This window comes from Crassostrea angulata, chromosome 3 (genome assembly GCF_025612915.1).
Source record: "Crassostrea angulata isolate pt1a10 chromosome 3, ASM2561291v2, whole genome shotgun sequence".
Lineage (NCBI taxonomy): Eukaryota > Metazoa > Mollusca > Bivalvia > Ostreida > Ostreidae > Magallana > Magallana angulata.
In genome coordinates this window covers 17,925,797-17,948,688 of record NC_069113.1, presented here as the reverse complement: position 1 = coordinate 17,948,688, position 22,892 = coordinate 17,925,797, and the positions used below count along the sequence as shown (strand labels likewise).

The 22,892-nt window shown below is 34.6% G+C and overlaps 2 protein-coding genes across 12 annotated transcripts in view; both read right to left on the bottom strand.

Annotated features, from left to right (window-relative positions):
* LOC128178566 (ninein-like protein) overlaps nt 1-22,892 on the bottom strand; it is a 44,794-nt gene that overhangs the window by 7,882 nt on the left and 14,020 nt on the right. For 7 of the 11 annotated variants that reach the window (XM_052845801.1, XM_052845807.1, XM_052845810.1 and 4 more), the window contains 18 exons: nt 16,745-16,859; nt 13,242-13,411; nt 12,606-12,886; nt 12,027-12,099; nt 11,741-11,883; nt 11,282-11,422; nt 7,868-8,030; nt 7,465-7,581; nt 7,099-7,188; nt 6,750-6,942; nt 6,006-6,101; nt 5,668-5,855; nt 4,977-5,116; nt 4,441-4,861; nt 4,069-4,231; nt 3,439-3,629; nt 3,315-3,350; nt 2,606-2,800 (listed from right to left, as the gene is read on the bottom strand). In XM_052845801.1, the coding sequence (XP_052701761.1) occupies nt 2,606-2,800; nt 3,315-3,350; nt 3,439-3,629; nt 4,069-4,231; nt 4,441-4,861; nt 4,977-5,116; nt 5,668-5,855; nt 6,006-6,101; nt 6,750-6,942; nt 7,099-7,188; nt 7,465-7,581; nt 7,868-8,030; nt 11,282-11,422; nt 11,741-11,883; nt 12,027-12,099; nt 12,606-12,886; nt 13,242-13,411; nt 16,745-16,859 (2,916 nt within the window). Of the gene's footprint in view, nt 1-2,605; nt 2,801-3,314; nt 3,351-3,438; nt 3,630-4,068; nt 4,232-4,440; nt 4,862-4,976; nt 5,117-5,667; nt 5,856-6,005; nt 6,102-6,749; nt 6,943-7,098; nt 7,189-7,464; nt 7,582-7,867; nt 8,031-11,281; nt 11,423-11,740; nt 11,884-12,026; nt 12,100-12,605; nt 12,887-13,241; nt 13,412-16,744; nt 16,860-17,162; nt 18,021-22,892 lie in introns of those variants that run through there. The other 4 variants (XM_052845811.1, XM_052845808.1, XM_052845812.1 and 1 more) reach the window with 4 other exon arrangements.
* On the bottom strand, nt 18,736-21,846 carry LOC128178567 (galactosylceramide sulfotransferase-like). The gene has a single exon (XM_052845813.1). It carries the CDS (start codon nt 20,218-20,220, stop codon nt 18,934-18,936), a length of 1,287 nt encoding a protein of 428 aa, XP_052701773.1. The 5' UTR covers nt 20,221-21,846; the 3' UTR covers nt 18,736-18,933.

The following is a 22,892-nucleotide window of genomic DNA, read 5'->3' as shown; positions in this document are numbered from 1 at the left end:
CTTCTTCTCAAGAACCACTGCACCAGAAATGCCAATATTTACACAAAAACTTGTATATATAGTGAAGATTCTAAATTGTAAAAATCGTGACCCTCGGACCAAAACTGGGGCCCCAGGCAGGGTTCAAAGTTTAACATAGAAATACATAGGAAAATTTTTAAAAAATCTTCTTCTCAAGAACCACTGCACCAGAAATGCCAATATTTACACATAAGCTTATATACATAGTGAAGATTCTAAATTGTAAAAATCGTGACCCTCGGACCAAAACTGGGGCCCCAGGCGGGGTTCAAATTTAACATAGATATACCTTAGGAAAATGTTTAAAAAATCTTCTTCTCAAGAACCACTGCACCAGAAATGCCAATATTTACACAAAAGCTTGTATATATAGTGAAGATTCTAAATTATAACAATTGTGACCCTCGGACCAAAACTGGGGCCCCAGGCGGGGTTCAAAGTTTAACATAGATATACCTTAGGAAAATGTTTAAAAAATCTTCTTCTCAAGAACCACTGCACCAGAAATGCCAATATTTACACAAAAGCTTGTATGTATAATGAAGATTCTAAATTGTAGAAATCGTGACCCTCAAATCAAAACTGCAGCCCCAGGCGGGGTTCAAAGTTTAACATAGAACTACATATGAAAAATGTTTAAAAATTTTCTTCTCAAAAACCACTTCACCAAAAATGCCAATACATACACAAACGGTTGTATATATAGTGAAGATTGTAAAAATCGTGACCCCTGAACAAAAAGTGGGGCCCCAGTAGGGGTTTAGATTTTAACATATATAGGAAAATGTTTTAAAATCTTCTTCTCAAGAACTAGAGTGCAACTGTTGGGAATATTACTATGCATACATGTACATCCTTAAATAATGTAGATTCAAAAAATTGTAACTCCCGGACAATTGATGGGCACCAAGAGGGGTTCAAAATTTTAACATTTTAAAAAACATAAAGGAAAAGTATAAAAATTTTCTTCTCAAGAACTACAATGTTTTAGTTTGTGGAATTTCTATGCCTTCGCTCATGTAGATTCCTAATTGGTAAAATCGTGACCCCCGGACCAATACTGGGGCCCCAAGATGGGGTCAAAGTTTATTATAGAAATATAAAGGTAACGTTAAAATATCTTCTTCTCGAGAACTACAATGCCTCAGTTTGTGAGATTACTATCATGCATACAACCTTGGATAATGAAGGTTCGACAGTTTTAAAATAGTGACCCCTGGACTAATACTAGGGACCCAAGATGGGTTTAAAGTTAAATGTAGAAGTACCGGTATATATGGAAAATGTTTAAAAATCTTCTTTTCGAGAACTACAATGCATCAATTTGTCAGATAACTACGTAAGCACCCTCAAATAGTGTAGATTCGAAATTATAAAAGCTGTGACCTCAATCTAATACTGGGGCCCCAAGAGGTGTTCAAAGTTTAGCATAGAAATATATAGGGAAAATGCTGAAAAATCTTTTTCTAGGGAACTATAATGCTTCATCTTGTGAGATAGCTATGCAAGCATCCTTAAATAATGTAGATTCCAAATAATTAAAACTTTAGCCTTGGACTAATACTGTGGCCCCAAGAGGGGTTCAAAGTTTAACATAGAAAGATATATTGAAAATGTTTTTAAAAAGTTTTTTCTCGAGAACTATAATGCTACAGTTTGTGAGATTATTATGCAAGGATCCTCAAATTGTGTAAACTCTAATGTAGTGGAACCAAGAGTTATCTTTCTTGATGTTCTGTACAGTCTGAGAGTTATTTCTCTTGAAGTGGAACTCTGCTACGTTCAGTTTTTCAGGTTGTGTACGTGCGGTCCTACCGCAGTGCTACACATTTTCATTCCTATGTTACTGTTTATGTTGTTCAAGCCAACCATAAACCTCGGACCATAACTGGGTCCCCAGAAAGGGGTTCAATGTTTAAAATAGAAAAAGCATATGCTACGAAATGTAATGTTACAAGGAACTGCTGTTCAGGTGAGCGATGTGGCCCATGGGCCTCTTGTTTTTAGTTGATACAAAGTGATGGACTGCTACAATTACTATGGAATCATTAAAATTTGTGGGGGCCAATTTTCCTGGATTGCTTAAATAATTAAGGTTCGTGGGGACATAATTAGTGTATTTTCATATACATACAAGAGGAATATGACTTTATAGCCCTAATTTATTAATTTGTGGGGGATGTTAATTAATTCGTGGATGAGAGGTACCCACAAATTCCACAAAAATTGAGCCACCATGAAATCTAACGATTCCACAGTACCTTTTTTTATTGCATTTTTGTTCACATATTACCTAAAACAATTGAGTAATGGTCATCATGAAAAGTATTGTTTAATTAGACTTTGAAAATAGGTTAATAATCTTAACTTTATCATTTACTTTTGACCTTGACTGTAAAGGTTAATACAGCATAATAACTTGAGATATGGTCAACAATTTTGACAAAGAAAGCTAGGAAAACAGACAAGTGAAAATGTCTTTGATTTTCCAAACATGAGTGAATGTTACAGAATAAGCAATAATACTAATATTTCTTTAAATTTTGAATTATGTATAAAACCTGTTCTGCTTGATTCTGCCTACCAATATTTTGTCCTTTTGTAGAGCTGTGATGGTTCTGTTGAGTTCATCCACTTTTTTGGTGGTTTTGGCTTCTTTGTTGAATTCGTTAAACATGGCGTCCAGCTCCTGTTGTAAGAGGTTATTCTGCTGCATCAGCTGTTTCCTCTCCAGATTATAGGTTTCTTGTAGCTTCTCCATTTGACTCACATACTCGTCCTGTGTACAAAACGAGTTATAATCAGTCAAGAATTAAGATACATTTTACATGCATGTTCTACCTGCTTGATTAAATTTATTTATAAATGAAATTTTTCTATTCAAAACCAAAGTAATTGTAATATGACTTGTACAACATAACACAAAATGCTACACAATCAATTCAACAAAGTACTAAAAATAAAATCAAATAGTAAACTTTGCTGTAATTTGTGGATGATCATAAACCTACATAAATAAAGATGCGTTAAATAAAAAAAATATGAACACACTGTATCAACTCAATATGAATGATGAATTTCAAAATCAAATAAAAGATGAAAGTTAGACTAAAAATGCACCTTCAAAATAATGAATTAAAATATCATTCCATGATTTCATCTTCAATACACAAACACATCAGTATTTAGTTATCCAATTTCTAAATGCATACTTAGGAATGTAAATGGATTCTCTATGACTGATGGATGAAACTAAGCTTGTAAAAACAATGCACTACAAACTTATAAATCACCTGCTTTGCCATCCTTCTCTGCCTTTCTTTGTGTCTCTATAGTAAATGTGAAAAATCAAAATAGGAACTTCAAGGGCAGACAACTCCAATCTTTTTGTCATGACCTTTGATCTTTTGACCTTACCTTTAACTCCTCCCTAATGGCACACGCTAGCTCCTCCTCCAGCCCCGCCCTGTCATCCTGGAACTTCTTGGTCAGAGCCTCCCTTTCAGACTCCATTTTGTCCTCCAGGTTGTGTAGTTGTTGCCGTAGAAACTGCACCTGTTCCTCATACTTCTTCACAAGTTCTTCTTTCTCTCTCTCATAACTTTTATCTGTGGTGAAATTATATGCATTTAGGAGAAAATTAAGTTGCAACCTAGCTGTTAAAATTTCTTACAACAGAAATTTTATTTAATCAAAAAATAATCAAAATTTCATGTGCTAATGTAAATCTGTACAAGTACCCGGTAGTAAACGGTTCATTAAGTTCAAATATATCATGGATAATCTACTTGTATTCTATTAATTGAAAATCAGTTTACACCTTTGGCTTAATATTTGCTTCGTGTCAAAAAGTAGAAAACCAGTATTTATTTTTAAGCAACTGCCTGCAAATATGGTCAGTAGATCCTTCTCTCTAGAGCTACTACTTCTAACTCAAAGGTCAGGAATTTCTATTTTCACAGCTTTCATACATTACCCTTGCTTGTTATCAACATGCAAGAACATTCCTCCTTTGTTTTCATTGAATATCAATCAAAAGAGTTTTACCCATTTGAGTTTTCTGTTGTGCAAAGGCTTTCTCCATGGACAGTCTCTCCTTCTGCAGATCTTTCATCATGGCCTCCTTCTGAGTTTTCATTACGTCTGTCTTGTGTTTTTCCAGAAGCTCATAAAAGTCCTCCCTTAACTTCCCTTTCAGGCCAATTTCTCCCTGTCATTTTGAAATAGCACAAGCATGCATCCCTTAATAATTACCCAACAAGACAATTGTTACTTTTATTTTTTTAAAATCCTTAAATTGGTAAAAAAAAAAAATGTTTACCATATAAGATGGAGCTTTTGTTGTTCAAACAAATTGGGATCATAATTTGAAAAATCAGTTAAGTTATCATGTATATTAATATAACAACAATATTTTACCTGAGCAAAAATATTTTCAAAATCCTGTAAGTCTCGTCGGTACTCATTTTCTTGTTTTTGAAGTTCCCTTTCAAAATCCTCCTGAATTTTTAACTTTTCCAATTCAAATTGTTTTGACATATCACCTATTTTTGTGGACAATTGCACTTTCTCCTTCTCTAATTGTTTTATTGCACTTTCAGTTCCCACAAGAGTGGACTCGAGTTCATTCTTTAGCTCGCACTGTTCTTGCTCATACTCGGCTAGGATCTCTTCCTTCTGGAAAGTCAGTTGATCTTGCAAGTCATTTTTTTCCTGCACCAACTTCTGAATTTCCTCCATAGAACAGGCCAATTTCATTTCCAAGTCTTTGTCCCTCTGATGCTCACTCTCTATTTGTGAGATCTGGGATTGCAGTTCGGTTTTATATTCCTCTTGTAACCTAAAAAACAATTGAATTACATGTATCAATTGTCATTAGAATTAAGCCACAGCATACATTAAAATAAATTTGGGAATCCATTTGTTCATTTTTTTAATGCATCTTTTTAGTTTACCGGTCTATAATTTTTTGTTTTTCCTGCTGAAATTCTTCCTCCATCTCTTTCTGTGCAGCAGTGTATTTCCTTTCAGTCTCCTCCAATTTCGCTTGGAAATCCATCTGCAGATTCTTTTCATTTTCCTTCAGAAGTTTGTCCTATAATTATGAAAGATTTAACAGTACATATCCTATACAAAGGAAGTCGAACAAAAAATAAAGTCTTTACATCAAACTGAATTATAAGGAATGATGAACAAAGAGAGGCAACTCCAGATGAGATAGTTTCATTTTCACCTTATTGGTATCACAAGAATTAATCTTTACTTGAAATATAGACTAAGATATACAGATTGTCACTAAAACTAATCCTACTAAGAAAAGTGGAATCCACTAGTTAATACCAAATACATCAACTTGAGGTGAAAAAATGTTTCATTCAACTTACGTATAACATCTATAGACTCCTTCAGTCTATAGACTTATGTTACTGCTCTTTTGCAGGGCACACTGACATAGTTTGGGAAATGATGATGAAACAACAATTGCTTATTCTTCGTCATTTAATTACCTACCAACTTAAAATTTGTTAAAATTGTTCGATTTGTCCTGCAAATAGCAGTACCCCAGATACTAAGAAAGGGTCTATGAGTGACCACTGCCATCAGTCAGTAGCTGAACTAAATAATTACTCAGACTGTATGACTAACCTGTTCCTCCTTAAACTTCTGTTGCAGCTGGTCTTTTTCGGCCTGGAACTTCTCCTCCAGCAGGAGGATCTCGCTTCTGTGACTGAGCTCCAGGTCCTTCTTCTCCCGCTCCTGGTGGATCTTCAGGTCGGTGATTTCCTTCTTCAGGATCTCAATGTAGTCCCTGTCACTCTGAATGCTGCTCACACCTACAAACATTCAGGATACAGACCAAAGCAAGATCATAAAACTTCCTAAACTAAATCCTTTGAGTATAAATATTTAAGCTGGTTTTAGGAAAGAAAAAAAAAGCAGCATGCAAAAAATGATTCAGACACGGAGTATAATTTTGCACTTACTGCAAGTGTCGTCATCATCAGCAGGGGCTGGAGGGAGCCGTCGACGTACCCGCCCTGGGTGATTAGGAATGTGAAGGCCCTCGTCCTCCGAGTTCTCTGTTAATCAGATATCAAGGTCATTTATATTGGACCATTTTTAAGTTATTCATTGAAGAATGTCAAATTCAAAAAAAAAAATTTCATGTTTATATAATTGCAAACAAATAATATTTAGCTGGAAGTAATTATCATATTAAGCAAAAACAAATTCTTTATATCAAATGCATATTTGCAGTAAAAATGCTTTGCAAAGAGTATTTACAAATGCTTGCAAAAATACAGAGTGAGTAATATTCATAAATGAAGAATTTTGGAAGTTACCAATGGTAAAAGCAGATCATTGACTTATAGAAATAACTAGTAATCATGATAGGCAGATCTTATATACTTGGTGCTGCGTTAAGAATACATCTTATCAAATATTAAAGAAAATAATAGAGAATGCTTCAGAATACATATATGTATGTATCTGAAAATGCAGAAACAGAGAAGTCTGAAGGAATACAAATGTTCATATACATTACATTTGCTGAAATCTGTAAACAACCGTTTATACACCGATTAATCAAGGAATGACCAGTGCGGATAGAAAGAGGGGTGTATACTGTATATATATACATACAAGCCAGAGAAAAGTCACAACATCCCAGGTATATCTGTTAGTCCACATCTACAGGTGGATGGTGACAAGTTGAGACATTTTACCTGAGGACACTGAGGAGCGAACTCCTCGCTTGGTCTTAACATAGTCTGACAAGAAGGACCCCTCCCTGATGGGGATACGTGACCCAAAGTGGGGGGTCTGGCTGCCCGAGTGCTCACTTTTATTGCGGCTGTGGACCTGCTGTTGAAGCTCGAGAACCTGGGCTGTCAGCTCGTCATTCATGTCTTTGAGTTTCTGAAAGGTCAAAATGAAAAAGGTTTTGCAAAATGATAAACTGCAGTCACCATTGATTAACATCTACAAGTTTTTATCTAACAGTTCTCCAGACATTTCTTCCAATATCATAGACATTTTTAGCATTAGGTGTAGTAAATGAATTGACCAACATACCTGGTTTTCTGAGGTAGTTTTTGTGAGTTTGTCCAAGTGAGCCCTTTGTTGGTCAGGCGTCATCAGGTCTGAGGCTTCATACTCCTCCCACTGTGGAGGAACAAATAAAGACAATCATAATAATGTTACAGAATCCCAAAAGCTATGAATTTACAAATCAACCTTCATTGCTTGTCCCTGGTATTTTGCTATATCCATATTTATTTGAGTGTATATTTTCAGAATGAGTTTCTTAAATTAGATAAACTTCTGTTGAAAACATTCAATTATACATGTATGATGGGCAATGCTACTTTCTACAAGTCAGTGCCATTACAACTCCTCATAGACTATGATGACCTTGATGTGACTGGTGTTTTGGCTGACCTTTTGTTGTAGTTCTACGACCCTTCCCAAGTCTTTCTGTAACTTTGAGTTTAACTTCTCGCTCTCTGCCAGCTTCTCACTAGTCTCAATCATCTCTCTCTCCATTTTTTCCATATCCTGAAAACAATACAATCGAAAGTGATTACTTAAAAAGCAAAACTATCAAAATAAAGTCCTTATATCTACTGGATTAATGATGCACTAGAAGCATAGTCCTCACCTTTTAGCCAGCAGCCAGAATCTTAGAGTTTTATAATTCTTTTAAACCTGGTCCTCATATTTTGACCCACCGTCAGCCTAAGCCTCAGGGATTTATTACTCAATAGAAGCTCGGTCCTCACCTTAGACTAGCAATTAGCAGCAGTCTCAGAAATTTATGATACAACAGAAGCCCTGTCCTCACCTTTTGACTGGCCATCAGCCTGAGCCTCAGAGATTTCTCCTCCTCCTCAATCTTCTCTTTCTCTGAGTCCAGTCTGTTCCTCAGGGTGCTGTTCTGTCCCCTTTCCTGTTCCAGCTCAGACTGGAGGACCTTTAACTGCTCTTGGTATTTCTTCTCTATGGAACTGATTAGATATCAATAAAAATCAATAATGATCTTTAGGATCACATTTAAGTACAATGATATTGTTTTCTGTTTATAATGTAAACAGCTTCAATTCAACGGGGTGAAAAATTTTCTCCTTTTTCGTTTTGTTTTGCTCATTTATTATTATAATAAATGTATATTGATAACACTTGGAGTATTTCATGAAATGTTGATGAAATCAACTGGATGAAACTTTAATAAGGAATCTGACCAATGTAATAACTTTCGATACATTTGGTAACCCTACCCCCTCTTCCACAGCAGCCCCACCCTTACTGCAATATTATTACATACTTGAACTACAGAATATAAAACAGGAGTTAGGACAGAAAAGTGCTTACCTTGAATTGTCATCTGACAGCAAGACTTACACCAGAAATCACAAACTACTGATACATCTAATGCTGCATTTATACAAATTATTAGTGTCAATTTTTTTAAATCTCATCGCAAATCCCAGATAACTCAGCATTAAATTACACCTTTATGAAGACAAGTACAAAAGAAACGAGCTTATTCCCTTTTGCAGAAAAATGCAAATATTGACAGTCCAATTACCTGCTGATCTGAGCACAGAGTAGACTTATCTATACCTGGTCACAGCTATAAGACAGAGGGCATGCATACTCTGACTTGTTTACCTTTGGCAATGGATTTATCAAGTATGTTTATAGAATAATTACAACTTCCCATCATAAAGATTGGAAGTAAAGATGTTGGGCTTTAAACTCCATTGACTTGGTGTAAATCTGAGTTTCATGAATTTATATGTACAAAGAGTTTGGGGAATTTCAAGGTAAATTAAATGCAAATGGCATTAGATTTTCAATTCTGAAAAATAACAAGATTAATTTGACAGACAAATTAGATTTGAGTAGCTTTGCTATCGATAAGTTTTATAAGTTTTTTGACATCATGTATCAGTAGTCTGCTCTTATCAAATCATATTGTTTGGTTGTGGGGGGGGGGGGGGGGGGGGGGGGGGGGAGGGGGGGGGACATGGGGTGGGAACCAAATTTCTGGGTATCATACCATAATAATTGTATACTGTACACAAGGTCAATTTTTCCCTGTGTTATTTTCACCCTTTTTCTCTTGTAAACAGTTTAGCCCAGACAAAGTTGTGTTTACAGAAAGATATTTTAAGACATAGGAATTAACCTAGTCTTAAATTATAAATTGCCTGCTGACAACAAGAGCAAAAGGGCCGAAAATAAAAAGGTGGTGAATATTTTCCTTTATACAGTATTAATCATAAAACTCTAACTACTTCTACATCAACCCACCACTTTATCATAACAATTATAAACAGTAAACCTGTGTTTAATTCCTGCGACGCTATTTTGCAATTGCAGTAGCCTGTGGAAACTGCAAAGTGACTAAATTTATGACTGCCCCTAATCATATATTGATTGATTTAAACAAATACAATTAGGTTTTGAACAAGAACTATTTGCAACAGCATCTTTCATGCATGCAAACAAAAGGCTAGTTTACGGTAAACCAGATATGCCAGTTCTGTAAGTTCTGTAGTTTATCATAACTACAGAATGATCAAAGCAAAATACTACTAACACCCATTCATTCAATCTGAAAACAAAACAAAAAGAAACTGAAATCAAATTAAAAACTAATAACCTTAATCCCAAATGAAAATGGTTTATCATTCGCAGAGCATTCATTACAACTAAAAGGTAAATATCTATTACAGGACGATGGTTTGGGGGATCTAATGAAGTCATTCTGAATCCCTCTGTACTTACTAGTAAGTTTCTGTGATCTGAATCAGAATTCTCCTAAACATATGTGTTAGAGAATGTGTACAAGAAAACAAGAGGCCTACGGGCCACAACAGTCACCTGAGTATCATATTGAACTGATAAAGATTCATGATAGAATAGCGTTTAAGTCATAAAATGTCTCATACATTATTTAATTGGTTACAATCTATAAATAGATGAATATATTAGTTAGAGTGTCATATCTCAATAGTTTTCAAGATAGGAGGGACTTTGAGAAGAGGTGTTATAACTTGGAAGATGGCATATGTCAAACTTGTAAAAAGCTGTTCTCTATTTCTGTTCAATTCCCATCACAAAGAATTTAGAGAAGGGAAGTATTTTAGAAATACAAATGCACTTATGCGCATTTCATTTCATTATTAGAGTCAGAACCCAACAACAAAGGGCCACCTGTTTACAATCTAGTAAGGTCCCCCTTGCTTATCCATATCTTTACAATTAGACTGCTAGCTAATACAATTTTATTTAGAAATGCATTTTCACTAGGACTGGGACGTGCTGTACTTAGCCGATTTGGTAAATATCATGATACATGAGATGCGATATGATACATATCACGATACATTGCAACTAAATGAAAACATGAATAAGGGTTTAAAATTCATTCAATCTGTCAATGTTTTACCGCATGTCCAAAGTTATTTCATTATATTTAAAATGAGTGTTGCACAATTTACAAATTACTTTAGTCTCATATACACTATTTTTTAATAAACAAGTAATCCAAAAGTTTTCCACACTCCAGATTTAGCTTCCTAACAGTTTTGACAACTTTACGAGGTTTTCCGCCATCTTTGTACTTTCACATTAGGCGCGCAAACTAAAAATAGCCGATATATGAAGCTCAGATATTTTTTGGAAAATAAAAAAAAGTTCGCTTAGGTGTCGTTGTATTAATGGTAAATGTATTGATCCAAATATCGTCAAAATAAATACAGTGATGGACCGGTGCATTGGTGGATCGTCCCATCCCTAATTTTTACTATATGATGAAAAGATTCTTGCATAACACCAGTCCTAAAACACTAACCCAGACATCTTGAATTTCACAACTTTGGTAGAAGCCTCCCATCTGTAACATGCACTCACCGTGCCTGCTAGATACCCATGAGTAGAGAATGTAATTTGTTTAAAATTGCATGTTTTTTTTAAACATTTTTTACCGAAATATTATGGCCCCTGGGAGATGTGGATCTTAAATTTCACAATTTCTGTTCAAGCACAGTACTTGAAAATAAGCCAACAGTATAACTTAAGGTATACATAATTGACGCACAATGCACAACAATGGACAAAAACTGATAGCGATAGGTCACCTAAGTGACTCGGATGATATGATAAGGTACGATACTTGAATAAAGATGTGAATTCAGTGCTCTAACAAACACATGTATAAACATTATAAATGTTCAGAAAGGTGTCCTACCTCAGTTTCTTCTCTGTGGACTGCTCAATTTGCAGGTGTCTCTCATCCACTTCTTTGGCCAAAAGTGCATTCCGAGCATTAGCTTCTGTCAAATCCTGCTTAAGTTTTTCTGTAGCCCAGACTTGCTGCTCTAGAGAAGATCTGAAACACCAAAGGAGTTATCTCTCTTCCTGCCATCAATTACTATGGTTTAATATGTATTTGTTGACAACCCATTTTGGATTTCATTGTTGTGTTAATCTTTACACATTAATGTACGTCAAAGTGTCGGAAAAGTGACAATAAACCTTATTGATCGAACTAATGTCAAAAATTTTAGTGTCCTAAACAAAGCGATATGGCTAAATCCAGGAAAAATGATGCTGACAAATATTTATGAAACCAGAGTATACCGGTATTCCTTAACAAAGGTATAAATTACTTTATTATACATGTACCAACAATTTTAAATTGAATTACTTCAGATGTATGATTTCCTGTTGATAGGAGGCAAATGCAGCTTGAAATATGGCATTCTCCTCATCTGCTGCCATCATTTCTTGTTCCAGAAGATAGGAGAGGTCACAGAGGTTTATCCTTGTCACCAAATCAAAGCCCAGGGCCTGGAACACACACAGGTCACATAACATGAAAAATTCTTTCAATTCTAGTGCAATTGGGTAAGGTCTGAAAAACCATAAAGTTCCTTTCATAAGAGAGAGAGAGAGAGAGAGAGAGAGAGAGAGTCTTCCATATATTTACTTACAAGAATAATATCAGCACCATTTGTAACATTGTACTTTTCCCACAAATCAATTATGCTGTCTGGCATAGCAAACCTATGAAATATAATAGTAAAAGGTTAAGTCATTCATACTGCTGACAATCAGCATCTTTATCATTTAACAAGATTTGATAGAATGTCAAATAAGTGAACTTTTGAAGGATTTTTTTTTTATCACATAGGTTACATGTTTTAAAAAGATTAATGATAAACTTCAAAACTGATAAAACCAATTGATTTTAACAAAACACCTGCCCATGTAAATTATCTATTCATTGAATTCATTTTTTAAATCTTAATCATTGGATCAAAAGAGATATTTTGCAGCTAAAAAATATCATGAATAATGTAAACCAATATAAAAAAAAAATCACCACATAACATCAGTCAAGGATAAAACTCTGATCTAGATTCACATCTTAGGAAACAAATTAATAAAATGTAACTCCTGGCATTATCACTGCAACAGATGGTTATTATGTGAGAATTTTTCATTCTACAACTGCAAAGCAATATGCTACATTGCTTGCTTGATAAAGTACAATGTATAAATATCCTCACCCTGTATGTTCATCATCTAGGACAGTAAACAGTCCGGATGACCCACTTCCACTAATAAGGGATGGGGTTGTTCGCTCCTCTGCCCCTTGCGCCGAGGCTCGGAACTTCTTCTGGGCAGAGTGAGCCCTGGGGGTCAGGGAGCGTGGGGTGCCCACCCTACTCCGAGACTGACCAGAAGAGGCACCACCGCTGTTGTGTTGGAAGACACCGCCCACGAAGTCATCGAAGCTGATGCGTCCGTCACTATCTGTGTCAAGTCTGTCAAACAATTGCTGCAGCTCCTACACAACACAGACATTTACCAGTCATCAGAGTGAGAGAAATCACATATTTGATTAATTCATAAAATGAAGACTTAATTCTTTACAAATCAAATGTCTCAATTACTAATGACCTTAACTCAAAATGCAATGACATTGAACTTTACTAAAAAAATTAATTTTGAAAAACTCAAACCCTGAGAATTATAAACATTATTCTTAAAATAAAAGAATGAATCTTGGCAAGACAAAAAAACAGCAATTATTCAAAATAAAACCTAAATACATGTAGAGGCAAAAAAATCTTGACAATAATTCAATAAGCAATCTTGATAACAGTAACTCCTTCAGATAGAGCTAGCTGTCAGCTGCTTACAGTTTTGTTCATTTCCATGCCAATGTGATCACAGACTTGGCCCAGCTCCTGTGAAGTAATATAGCCATTTAGTCCCACATTTAAGGTCTTCCAGATGTTGCGTAGATACTCCTCAGTTCCGCTCATCTCTTGTGCTTGCTCCAGTTCAGACATGTTCAAGTTCATTTGTCCTGAAATAAGAATTAATCATAAAGATGCATCACTCAGCAACTTAGGATTGATCTAAATATAATACCGTTTACACCATATTAGCAATAAAATTTCCCATCCTTATCCAACATCTATTCAATATAAATAAAAACATCGTTTGAGCTGCTGCAGTCTACAAGCATAATTGCCTTCTGCTCCAAGCATTATAAAAAACGGCTGTGTTCCAAGCAGATCAAGACAATAACTTTGACTCTCAACCAAATTTAATACATGCAATAACTTTGCAAACTTTTCATTTTTAATAATAATTTTTTGATGTTTCTATGTTAATTTATCACCAGACCTGCAGTTATCAAAAGACTAATGCTATGGACATAAAACATTGAAAAAAAAATTAAATTTAATATTAAAGTGGGGGCATGGAAAAAAATACATAAAGTTCCTGCAATCCTAAAGGTAGTGCAATTACAATAAAGTGATCAATTTTATGTCTCAATACAAATATAGAAAGTTTTTCTCTATTCAAATCTTTATTCATGCTATAAAAGCATCTTAAGGGTTCTCCACACCCTCTGGAAAAGACTTGCATACAAGTCCATTTTATATATTCCTCAAAGATATGGAATTTAAGCATACATAATCAACTTTATAAAATCTATTGCTGTTTATAAAAACAAAAGTCTGTGCTTTATTCGATCTCGGGACCTGCAGATTTGTAGATTGAAGTTACACCCATTGCGCTACAGAGATAGACACCAAATTTTGGTAACATAGCCAGTTTTACAATGGTTTGAAATCACTATGTTGTGATGTACTGTCCTAAGAAGTAAAAGTCTAGGGGTGACAGGGACTCTTAAAAAGTAATTATGAAAAAAGATTCTTTTTTCATTAACAATTTCAATATTCAATGTCTTCTTATTTGTTCATGACAAAAACATCTCTCATAATATTTTTTTTCCAAAAATTCATTTTGCTTTGAGATATCAATAAAAAGCCATCTTTAATGGGCATTTTTGTGACCTTCATGCAAATCAGGAACTTCCTATTTTTGGGTGGGTTAAAATCATTTGAAGGTTTGTAGTTTACATACTGTTTTGAAATATAAAGATAAAAGCATGACCAAAACAGAGTGAAATGCTTATAGAAACACTGAAATATAAAAAACAAGTTTGCTTCAGTGATTTACTGGTAAATAGCTTCCTTCAGATATTAATCAATGTAAATTTTAATACTCAAAAAGCCCAAAGAACTCATGTACTATTATAGATGTTGTTTTGGAATGTGTTTTGTAAACAAATTCATTCCATCTCTACCCCATTTAACTGTTCATATATGGTCTGGTTATTCTCATGACATGAAAAACATTATTTCCAGGTCAAATATTGTGAATTCTGATTGCTATGAAGACCTTAGCAGTTATTTTACATGACAACAGTATTTTGAGTAAACTCAATGTACCCAGTAATTTTATCTGGTCATGAATAAGAATTATCATAAAAAGTACTGAAAGCATTTCTCCACCAAGTCGGCATCATTTCATATCTTAGGAAAAAGTGGTTATTTACACATGGGGAAATTTATGCGGTAAGCTTAAAACCTGCATGAGCAGTGTGTGATAAATCTTGCATTCGCATATTTAAGAGTATTTTTTGACTCCTGAAAACTTGTACCATAGTTTACCACTAGCAAAAACAACAACTCTTACAGTTGACATCCATGACATATAAACCTCAAAGTTGTCAGATATAATTAATGTCACACCTCTTTTCGGAGGTCACCCGTAGTTCTGCATGTATATAATGTAGAAATTGGTGTGTGTTAATTGATTTGTGAAGAGGAACACTCGCTGTTTTGTTATGAAATTTTTAAGAAATTTTTTTTACAATATTTCAAAGAATTAAAAACCGCACAATTTTTTGGACACGAATAACTGACATTGACGTAATGTTTTGTACTGTGTTTTTTTCCATATGCTCTATTAATATAAAAATTATGACACGGCATTTCCATGTTGCGCATCTCCTTTTTCATTTAGTCCCCCATAGCTGTACACACTGCTCTCTGGCTGATATACTGAGACCTTGTCAACTAAGGATACAAAAAATACTATTTAATAATCTACATATTAATCACATTCTATATAAACCTTTGTTCACTGTATAACTGCCCTTTGGCCTAACAGCTCCCAGGCTGATTAACCTATAGAACTACGGCAAATCAAGAATGCAAAATAAGAATTTCCATGTAATTATATGTATATACACAGTACACTTATATAACTGACAAAGGTAGGGTCAGTTGTTGAAGATTTGATTTGTGTATTAATATTAAATATGATAAAAAAATCAGGCAGACGACAAAGTCACTCAATTTTAGCCCTCAAATTGTCCCTCTTTATCAAATAAGAAAAGTATCCTGCTAGCTATAATCACTAGCTGTCATATTATTATGGATTGTGTAATACGTGTATCGTCATAATAACCATGGATAGATTTCCATGTACATGTTCAGCAATGCTGTCACAAGTATCAGTGTTGTTTAATACAGGTGTCAGAAAAACATTCACGTTTCTTTTACCACCACACATTAGCTTAATACAGTAACATCAAGAATTCACAAATTCTTTAAACATAATTAAGTGTTGCAATTAAGTCTGTAGAGGTATAAGCATTAGGTACAGACTGGGTGCTCTTCTCTCTCTCTCTCTCTCTCTGACTTTCCAATCACTGAATGCATATTTCTAAAAATAATTCAAATGAATGCATCGTTTTTTGTTGGTTTTTTATTTACCGTAATCAATCTTGCATACAACCTTGCATGGCATCATTTTGTCAATGAACATTTTTTAACAACTGGGGGTAAGGTGTGTGTCTCAAAATGTGTTAACACTTCATAAATTATAACTTAAATGCACATTTGACAAAGTCATAATCTTGAAAATCAATTGATATAGGATTCTATTTTGCAGAGAATTGCATGGTGTCTGCTAAGAATACAAGCCAGAAATAAAAGCCTAGGCAATCATATCATACATGCATTTGGGCATTTTTTTTGTATTTGTAGCAAGGTGCATGGCTTAAATAATTCATTTATTACACTATAACAAGTCATAATCTTGAAAATGATAATGAATGCCATTTTTCAGAGAACTGCATAACTGACATCTTCTAAGAATACAAGCCAGAAATAAAGGCTCATGAAATTATTCCTTATAGTGAAAAATTGGTGTCTGCAAATGACTGAATAAGACCAATAAATGCTATAACAAATTACTAGGTGTCATCTCATTTTAACCAGTAATAACTTTTTAACTCCTCTCAATCCTTCATCATTGATTTCTAAATGCATAATACCTTCTGCTTCAAACATCTCTTTCTCCATCTCTCCGTCTGATTCTTCTTCCTCTTCTTTGTCTTCTCTGTCTTCCTCCCGGGGTGTCGAGCCCTGGTCCCCAGCCTCTTCATCGTCCTATAACACAGAGGAAACTTTCATAAATCATCTTGTAAAACTTGGCATTTCACCATAAAACGTTGTGTATGTGTCCCTCAGTACTTCACTTATATTATTGATTGTGTTATGTCAACTGTTCAGGTTTTGCCAGTTACAGTTGTGATCTCACCGTATGCTTGATCCATTTACACACAATGTGCAGATCAATTCTCAGATGTATTTTGATTGTTCAGACTTACCTTGAAGCGAAAATATTTTAACTTGTCAATCAAAGAACAAAATATGACACAGAAAAGAAACTCCCCGAAATGCCATACTTACATCTATCAATTCGGCAAGATTTAACTGCGCAAGGTGAAACTTCTGTTTAATCATGATTCCAATATCCCCTCAGACATGAGCCGACATATTTTTCTTCAGAGTCTTATAACCAGAAATAGAATGTGACTCCAAATCCTTAAATTTCTTAATCTGAATAGAACCAAATTGTTGAATATTGGTCTGGCACCGTTAACGACATAATAACACCTGAAGAGTTCCACAAGGAGTAATCAAAAATGTTTATCAACTGAAAACAGGGCCTTTCTTCTAGTCACTTTAATATCTTTAAAACCCCTCAACAGAATTCCCAGCAGTTAAAGATATGAATTTCAACTACTTGTAGCAGGCATTCATCATATCAATATATACTTCCGATAGGACCAATACTTTAAACATCACTCCCATTAACCTCAGCTTGGAACTTTAAACACCTCCAATGGTAAAAGAACTCCGGTTTCTGACGTCTTTTGGACCTCAGTATTAAATTATATTGTTTATTTTTTTCTCACAATGCAATCCAGGTTCTTTAGACACACAATGACTGTTTAATCAACACCTCTCATACTTGTTCAGATTCAGTTTATCGTTTCCAGAGAAAATATTAGCCCCAGCACCGAAAATACATCCAAATAAGAAAATCAAACACTGCGAAAAGGAACCGGCTTGATCCTAAGAAAAACACATTCCCCAGTCAATTTACTTATCTATTGTTGAGTGTATCAGGGAAAACTCAAAACATTTAAATCTATCTGGCTGATGGTTTTGGGGTGTCCCCAGTGATCAAATACCCCAGTCGTCAATGTTATTCTTTCCCTGACATAACCCACTCAGAGTCCCATAACACCGGGGCGCAAAAGTGAAAAACGTTTTAGAGGGGAAAGGATTATTAAATTCTCGAGGTACATAATAAGCAATGAACCTTTAAAAATACAAATCCGGGACGATGAGTGCCAAATTTCATGTCTGTAAGTGGTTCAACTCCTGCCTTTGACTCATGCATTTACTGTAAGGTACAGAAAAAGGGATTTTAATGTGTATTGATCGGGCTTTTGAAGTGATTTTCGTTTTTTACAGATTCAATATTTCTTGTCATACATGTCCACCTCAAAATGCAAGAGGAAAGAACAAGGGCTTGTGTGAAGAAATAGAACAACTTATACAGATGACTGCATTGTTAATAGATTTATGTATTAGAACTTGATCATGATGGTATGTACTGTGCCTTCCTAATTACTTGCATGGAATATTATCCATGCAATAGATATAATTTAAAGCACTTCTGTCATATTCATTACATACAGGCATGATCAGAGAAGCTATCTTTTCAATTAACTTACATTTAAGCACTTCAATCAATAAAAATTGCTTCCTCCTTAAATGGATTCAAGGTTATCAACATAAATCTTTCTTTCTTTCTTTTGAGCATTGCCAGCAACAGATTTATACTGTTCGGATGCATTCATGCATTATTGACAGCCAGCACAGCTGTAGAGGCATCATATGGTCGGTGACAATGGACTTTCCATTATCATCTCAACTCCCAAGTCATTTCTGTTATATAGATAAGTATAGATCTCAGACACACATTTTATTGAACACACAGCGTACATCACAAGTATAAATATCATATTTCTCATAATCATCATCTAATTTTAAAAGATAGCAGCAACCAAAAAAAAAATCTAACAAAACAAAAATGTAACCCATTTGTGTTCCACAATACCTGTATATAATTGATATCAAATGATTTTGAAATTTCAAACATGTTAAACTATATCAGGGGAAATGAGCAGCCTCTTTTTGGAATCTCTCCTTTGTCAGGCTCTTTGGCATACCAGTACTTTGATGCATCTCCATCGAGTTCATTTCTGTTATATTGTTTTCTAATGTCCTCTAGAAGATATCTAGTCATGTAACTACAGTACTCACTAGATATGTTAAACTCTTGGTTAAATTTGGACTTTGGAATAGTCAAAAATTGTCCTTTGGAATTAGCATTATTTTCAACAAAACAAAATCTCTCCATCAAAAGTTGCACCACTTTGAAATGGTTGACCTCATCAAAGAAGTCTGGGCCTTGTTTCTGGACTTTTCTCCAAAAAGATTTGTTAAAATGTTCGTAAAGGATAAAATCAATTTTACTAAAATTATAATACAATTTCAATTCCTCATCAGTAGGGATGATTTCCTGAATCTTATGATTTCTGACATTACTGCTATGATACAGAATGTCCTTGAATGTCCAACACATCAAGTGTTTCAACAAAACTAATGATTCTGGGAAATAATCGGCAATCATGACGAGAGAAAATTGGGCATCCAATTCTCCAATATATTGCATAATTGCAGTGTCGTTCATGGAGATATCCTTGTGACCCGCGGGAAATCCTAGGGGCATACCTAGACAGTGTGCCATTAAATTTTTCACCACAGAGAATCCATTAGGAAAGCAAAATCTGAAGGCTTTTTTCTCAGGTTCCTTGTAGATTTCATCGTATTTCTGAATGTTCTGAATATACTCACTGAAATTGACCGGGGGTTCTACTGTGTAACCAAGACTAAAATACCAAAAAGAGGAAGTTAATCGGCGCCATGGTTCTCTAATGATGGTTATATACACAGCATTATTTGGCATCATTTTCTCCATTTTTGTGCTGTTATAAACTGCATGCTCCATTAAAATGTTAAAAGGCTTTTTAGAAGGTCTGTAATCCGTTTCCTCAATTACAAAAGGCCATCCTAAATAGATATTGTTTTTCACTGGTACAACAAAATTTAAGTTCCGCACAAGACCAAACCTTCTGATTATTGTCCCCATAGTTTCTGTTGCACACTTCATGCACTTGATAAAGACAAAATTGGTCTTCTCTGTGCAGCTGTGTCCCCTTTCCACATCACTCTCACGGAAGCTTGCCCTTTTTCTATTAACATTTGCATTGGTACAGTCAAGGACTAAAAAGGAAACATTTAAAAAGTAAACTAATGCTGTAAAAAAGAGCATGAGGAGCATGATGATTTTCAGTCTCTTCCTCCATAGGAGCATAGCAATTTTCATCATCTAGCCCTCACACAGAATACATATCATCTCCAGAGTTCATAAACTTTTCACGTCTTGCAGTCACAGAATATAATGCAGGACTATCATAATATCAAAAGTATGCAAATCTGTCAATGCCAAAATCTGCTCACTCATTCGAGAAAAAATATATATCTCATATATGTCACCAAGATATATATTCAAAACAAAATTTTAAACTACCGGTAAATCCCCATGGCCTGGTTACATTTTAGGTATCTCTGCGAGTTCATAATGTGAGTGAATTACTGCAATTTAGAAAGTTAGCTCTCAGCTGAAAAAACAGGTCCACATCATTTTGTCTGACTCGCATAAATGCCTTGAAGAAATATTTTGTCACCGTCTTTCCCCAGTATGTCACAGATCTGAAATATATTTATTAACCAGTGTCTTCTCCGGTGCATCAGCTTAGCTCTCATTGATCCAGTAATACCACACAATCTCGCTCTCACACCAATGTATCGACATCACTGTACTTTTATCTCTTGTGATCACCCTGTTTCTCAGCTCTAAAGGTTTAGGAAAATTATGTATTTTTTTTTTTACACTGTTAATTGTTAATCTGCACACATTTAAATGAGAAACTTTGAATGAAGTTTTTTTGGGATGCCTCAGTGAACCTTTATCAATACTTCCCCTCATAAAATATGCTTTTATTTCTACCTCTTACATTAAAAATACATAAAAATAAGATGTTGATAAAAAAAAAAGATTTCAGCATTCCTTCATTACTTCTGTTCTAATAATAAAAATCATTGAAGCACTTGATAATGTTGTTTGCAGTTAGAAGTTAGAATCTCTCTTAATATATGCATTTAACATTGTGATCAATCAAAAAAATTCATAGGCATGATTCAAGACCTAAATATCCATTGTTTAGGGACACACACAAAGTTCCGCTGTTTTGGATCATTTTCCTTAATAGATTATTTTTTTTCTTTATTTGGATTTAAACCTGTTAATGACCAAAAATTCAGGGTGCATTACCTGGCTATTTTTGGAATTAGAACATTTTGAATTTTTCTGTTAATGGCATGCAAAATGCAATTTAATGCTTATTAATTATGACATAGTATATATCGTTTAATTGAAACTATATATCCAGATAGAAAAATATTAGTTAACATAAAAATATAACATTGAAATTATAAAAGTGGAAATCTTCACATTGCAAAGATACAAAAAAATTTGAAATAATGGATGATAGGTTGTGTCAGACCTTAACATTTTGTATATAGAAATTACTGGCACGTTATTTAGTATAAAGAGTATGGGGAAAACTTCATCACAAATACAAGTGTCTGTGAGTACATGAATAACAATATAACGATACGATCTACGACAGTAAATACATGCAGGTAAGAGACAGTATGTGGACATTAATTTGTTGGACTAATTTCCTTGAGCAAGTCAAATAATATCTTCAAATGCAAGATACAGATGTATTAGCATCCAAAAATATTTTTATTTCAAATGATAATACTTTATGGCACACTGTATTATGATTTCTTTTAAAAACAATAATACTAAATGTCCACAAGAAACTGAATTCCTGAATTGAAGTCTTTCCCCTTCCTTCCCCCCTCCCCCAACCCTTTTAAAAGAATGTTTTTGTAATCTTTCAATCAACAGGTCCTCTTATGAGACGGAATTTTTCCTTTCAGTTCCGCATCACTTCTTTTCTGCAACAACTCCAAATGGTTAACATCCTCAGCCATAAAAGCACATTCGTGACCACTAAAAGTGAACTCCCTCAGAGTTAGCTTGGCAGTAAGTCTTGATGACTGTTTCACAGATTTACAAAATCGGTTAACCTCACGAAGAATCTTTTTAAACTGTCTCAATTCGTTTTGGAACTCCATCCCTCCATTTCTTATTTTCAACTCCATTTTTTTACGGAAATGGTCATACAGTAAATAGTCAACAGAACTCCACTTTTTATGGATATCTTTAATGTAATCTGGGTAAGGTTCAGTTGAATAATTACCAACATTCACTTTCTCATAAACAATATCTTTAAATGACCATCTCATTAGTTTCTTCAGAAATATCATTGATTCATCAAAGTATTCCATTATCATGACAAGTCCGAACTCCCCATCCAGTTGTTTGAGGTATGTATACACCGATGCCTCATTATGGGAAATGTCAGTCCGATTTTCTGGGAAACCTAATGGCATCCCTAAACAATGCGACATTAAATTCTTAGTCACAGAAAACCCGTCAGGGATGCAGTAGCGGTAAGGATATGAGTTGTGATGTTTATAGATGGCTTCGTATTTTCGTATTTGTTTTAGATACTCTACCAATGGATCTAAAGCGTTATTCATATCTGTAATAACATGTACTTTGAAATAGTAAAATGTGGATTGAAAATGGCTCCACGGTTCTCTAATAATTGTAATGTATTTTGTGTCTGATGGAAACAGCGGCTTCATAATATTTCGACTGTAGATGGCATGTTCCATGAGACAGTTGAATTTTTTGTCAGAGGGCCTGTAGTCCACTTTATCCATCAGATACGGCCACCCTAGGTATATATTGTTGTCCCTGGGGAGGAGAACATTCAACCTGCGGGTAAAGGCAAAGCGGCGCAGAGCATTAGCTACGGTTTGTGTGGCACACTTCATGCACTTAATGAACACAAAGTTGGT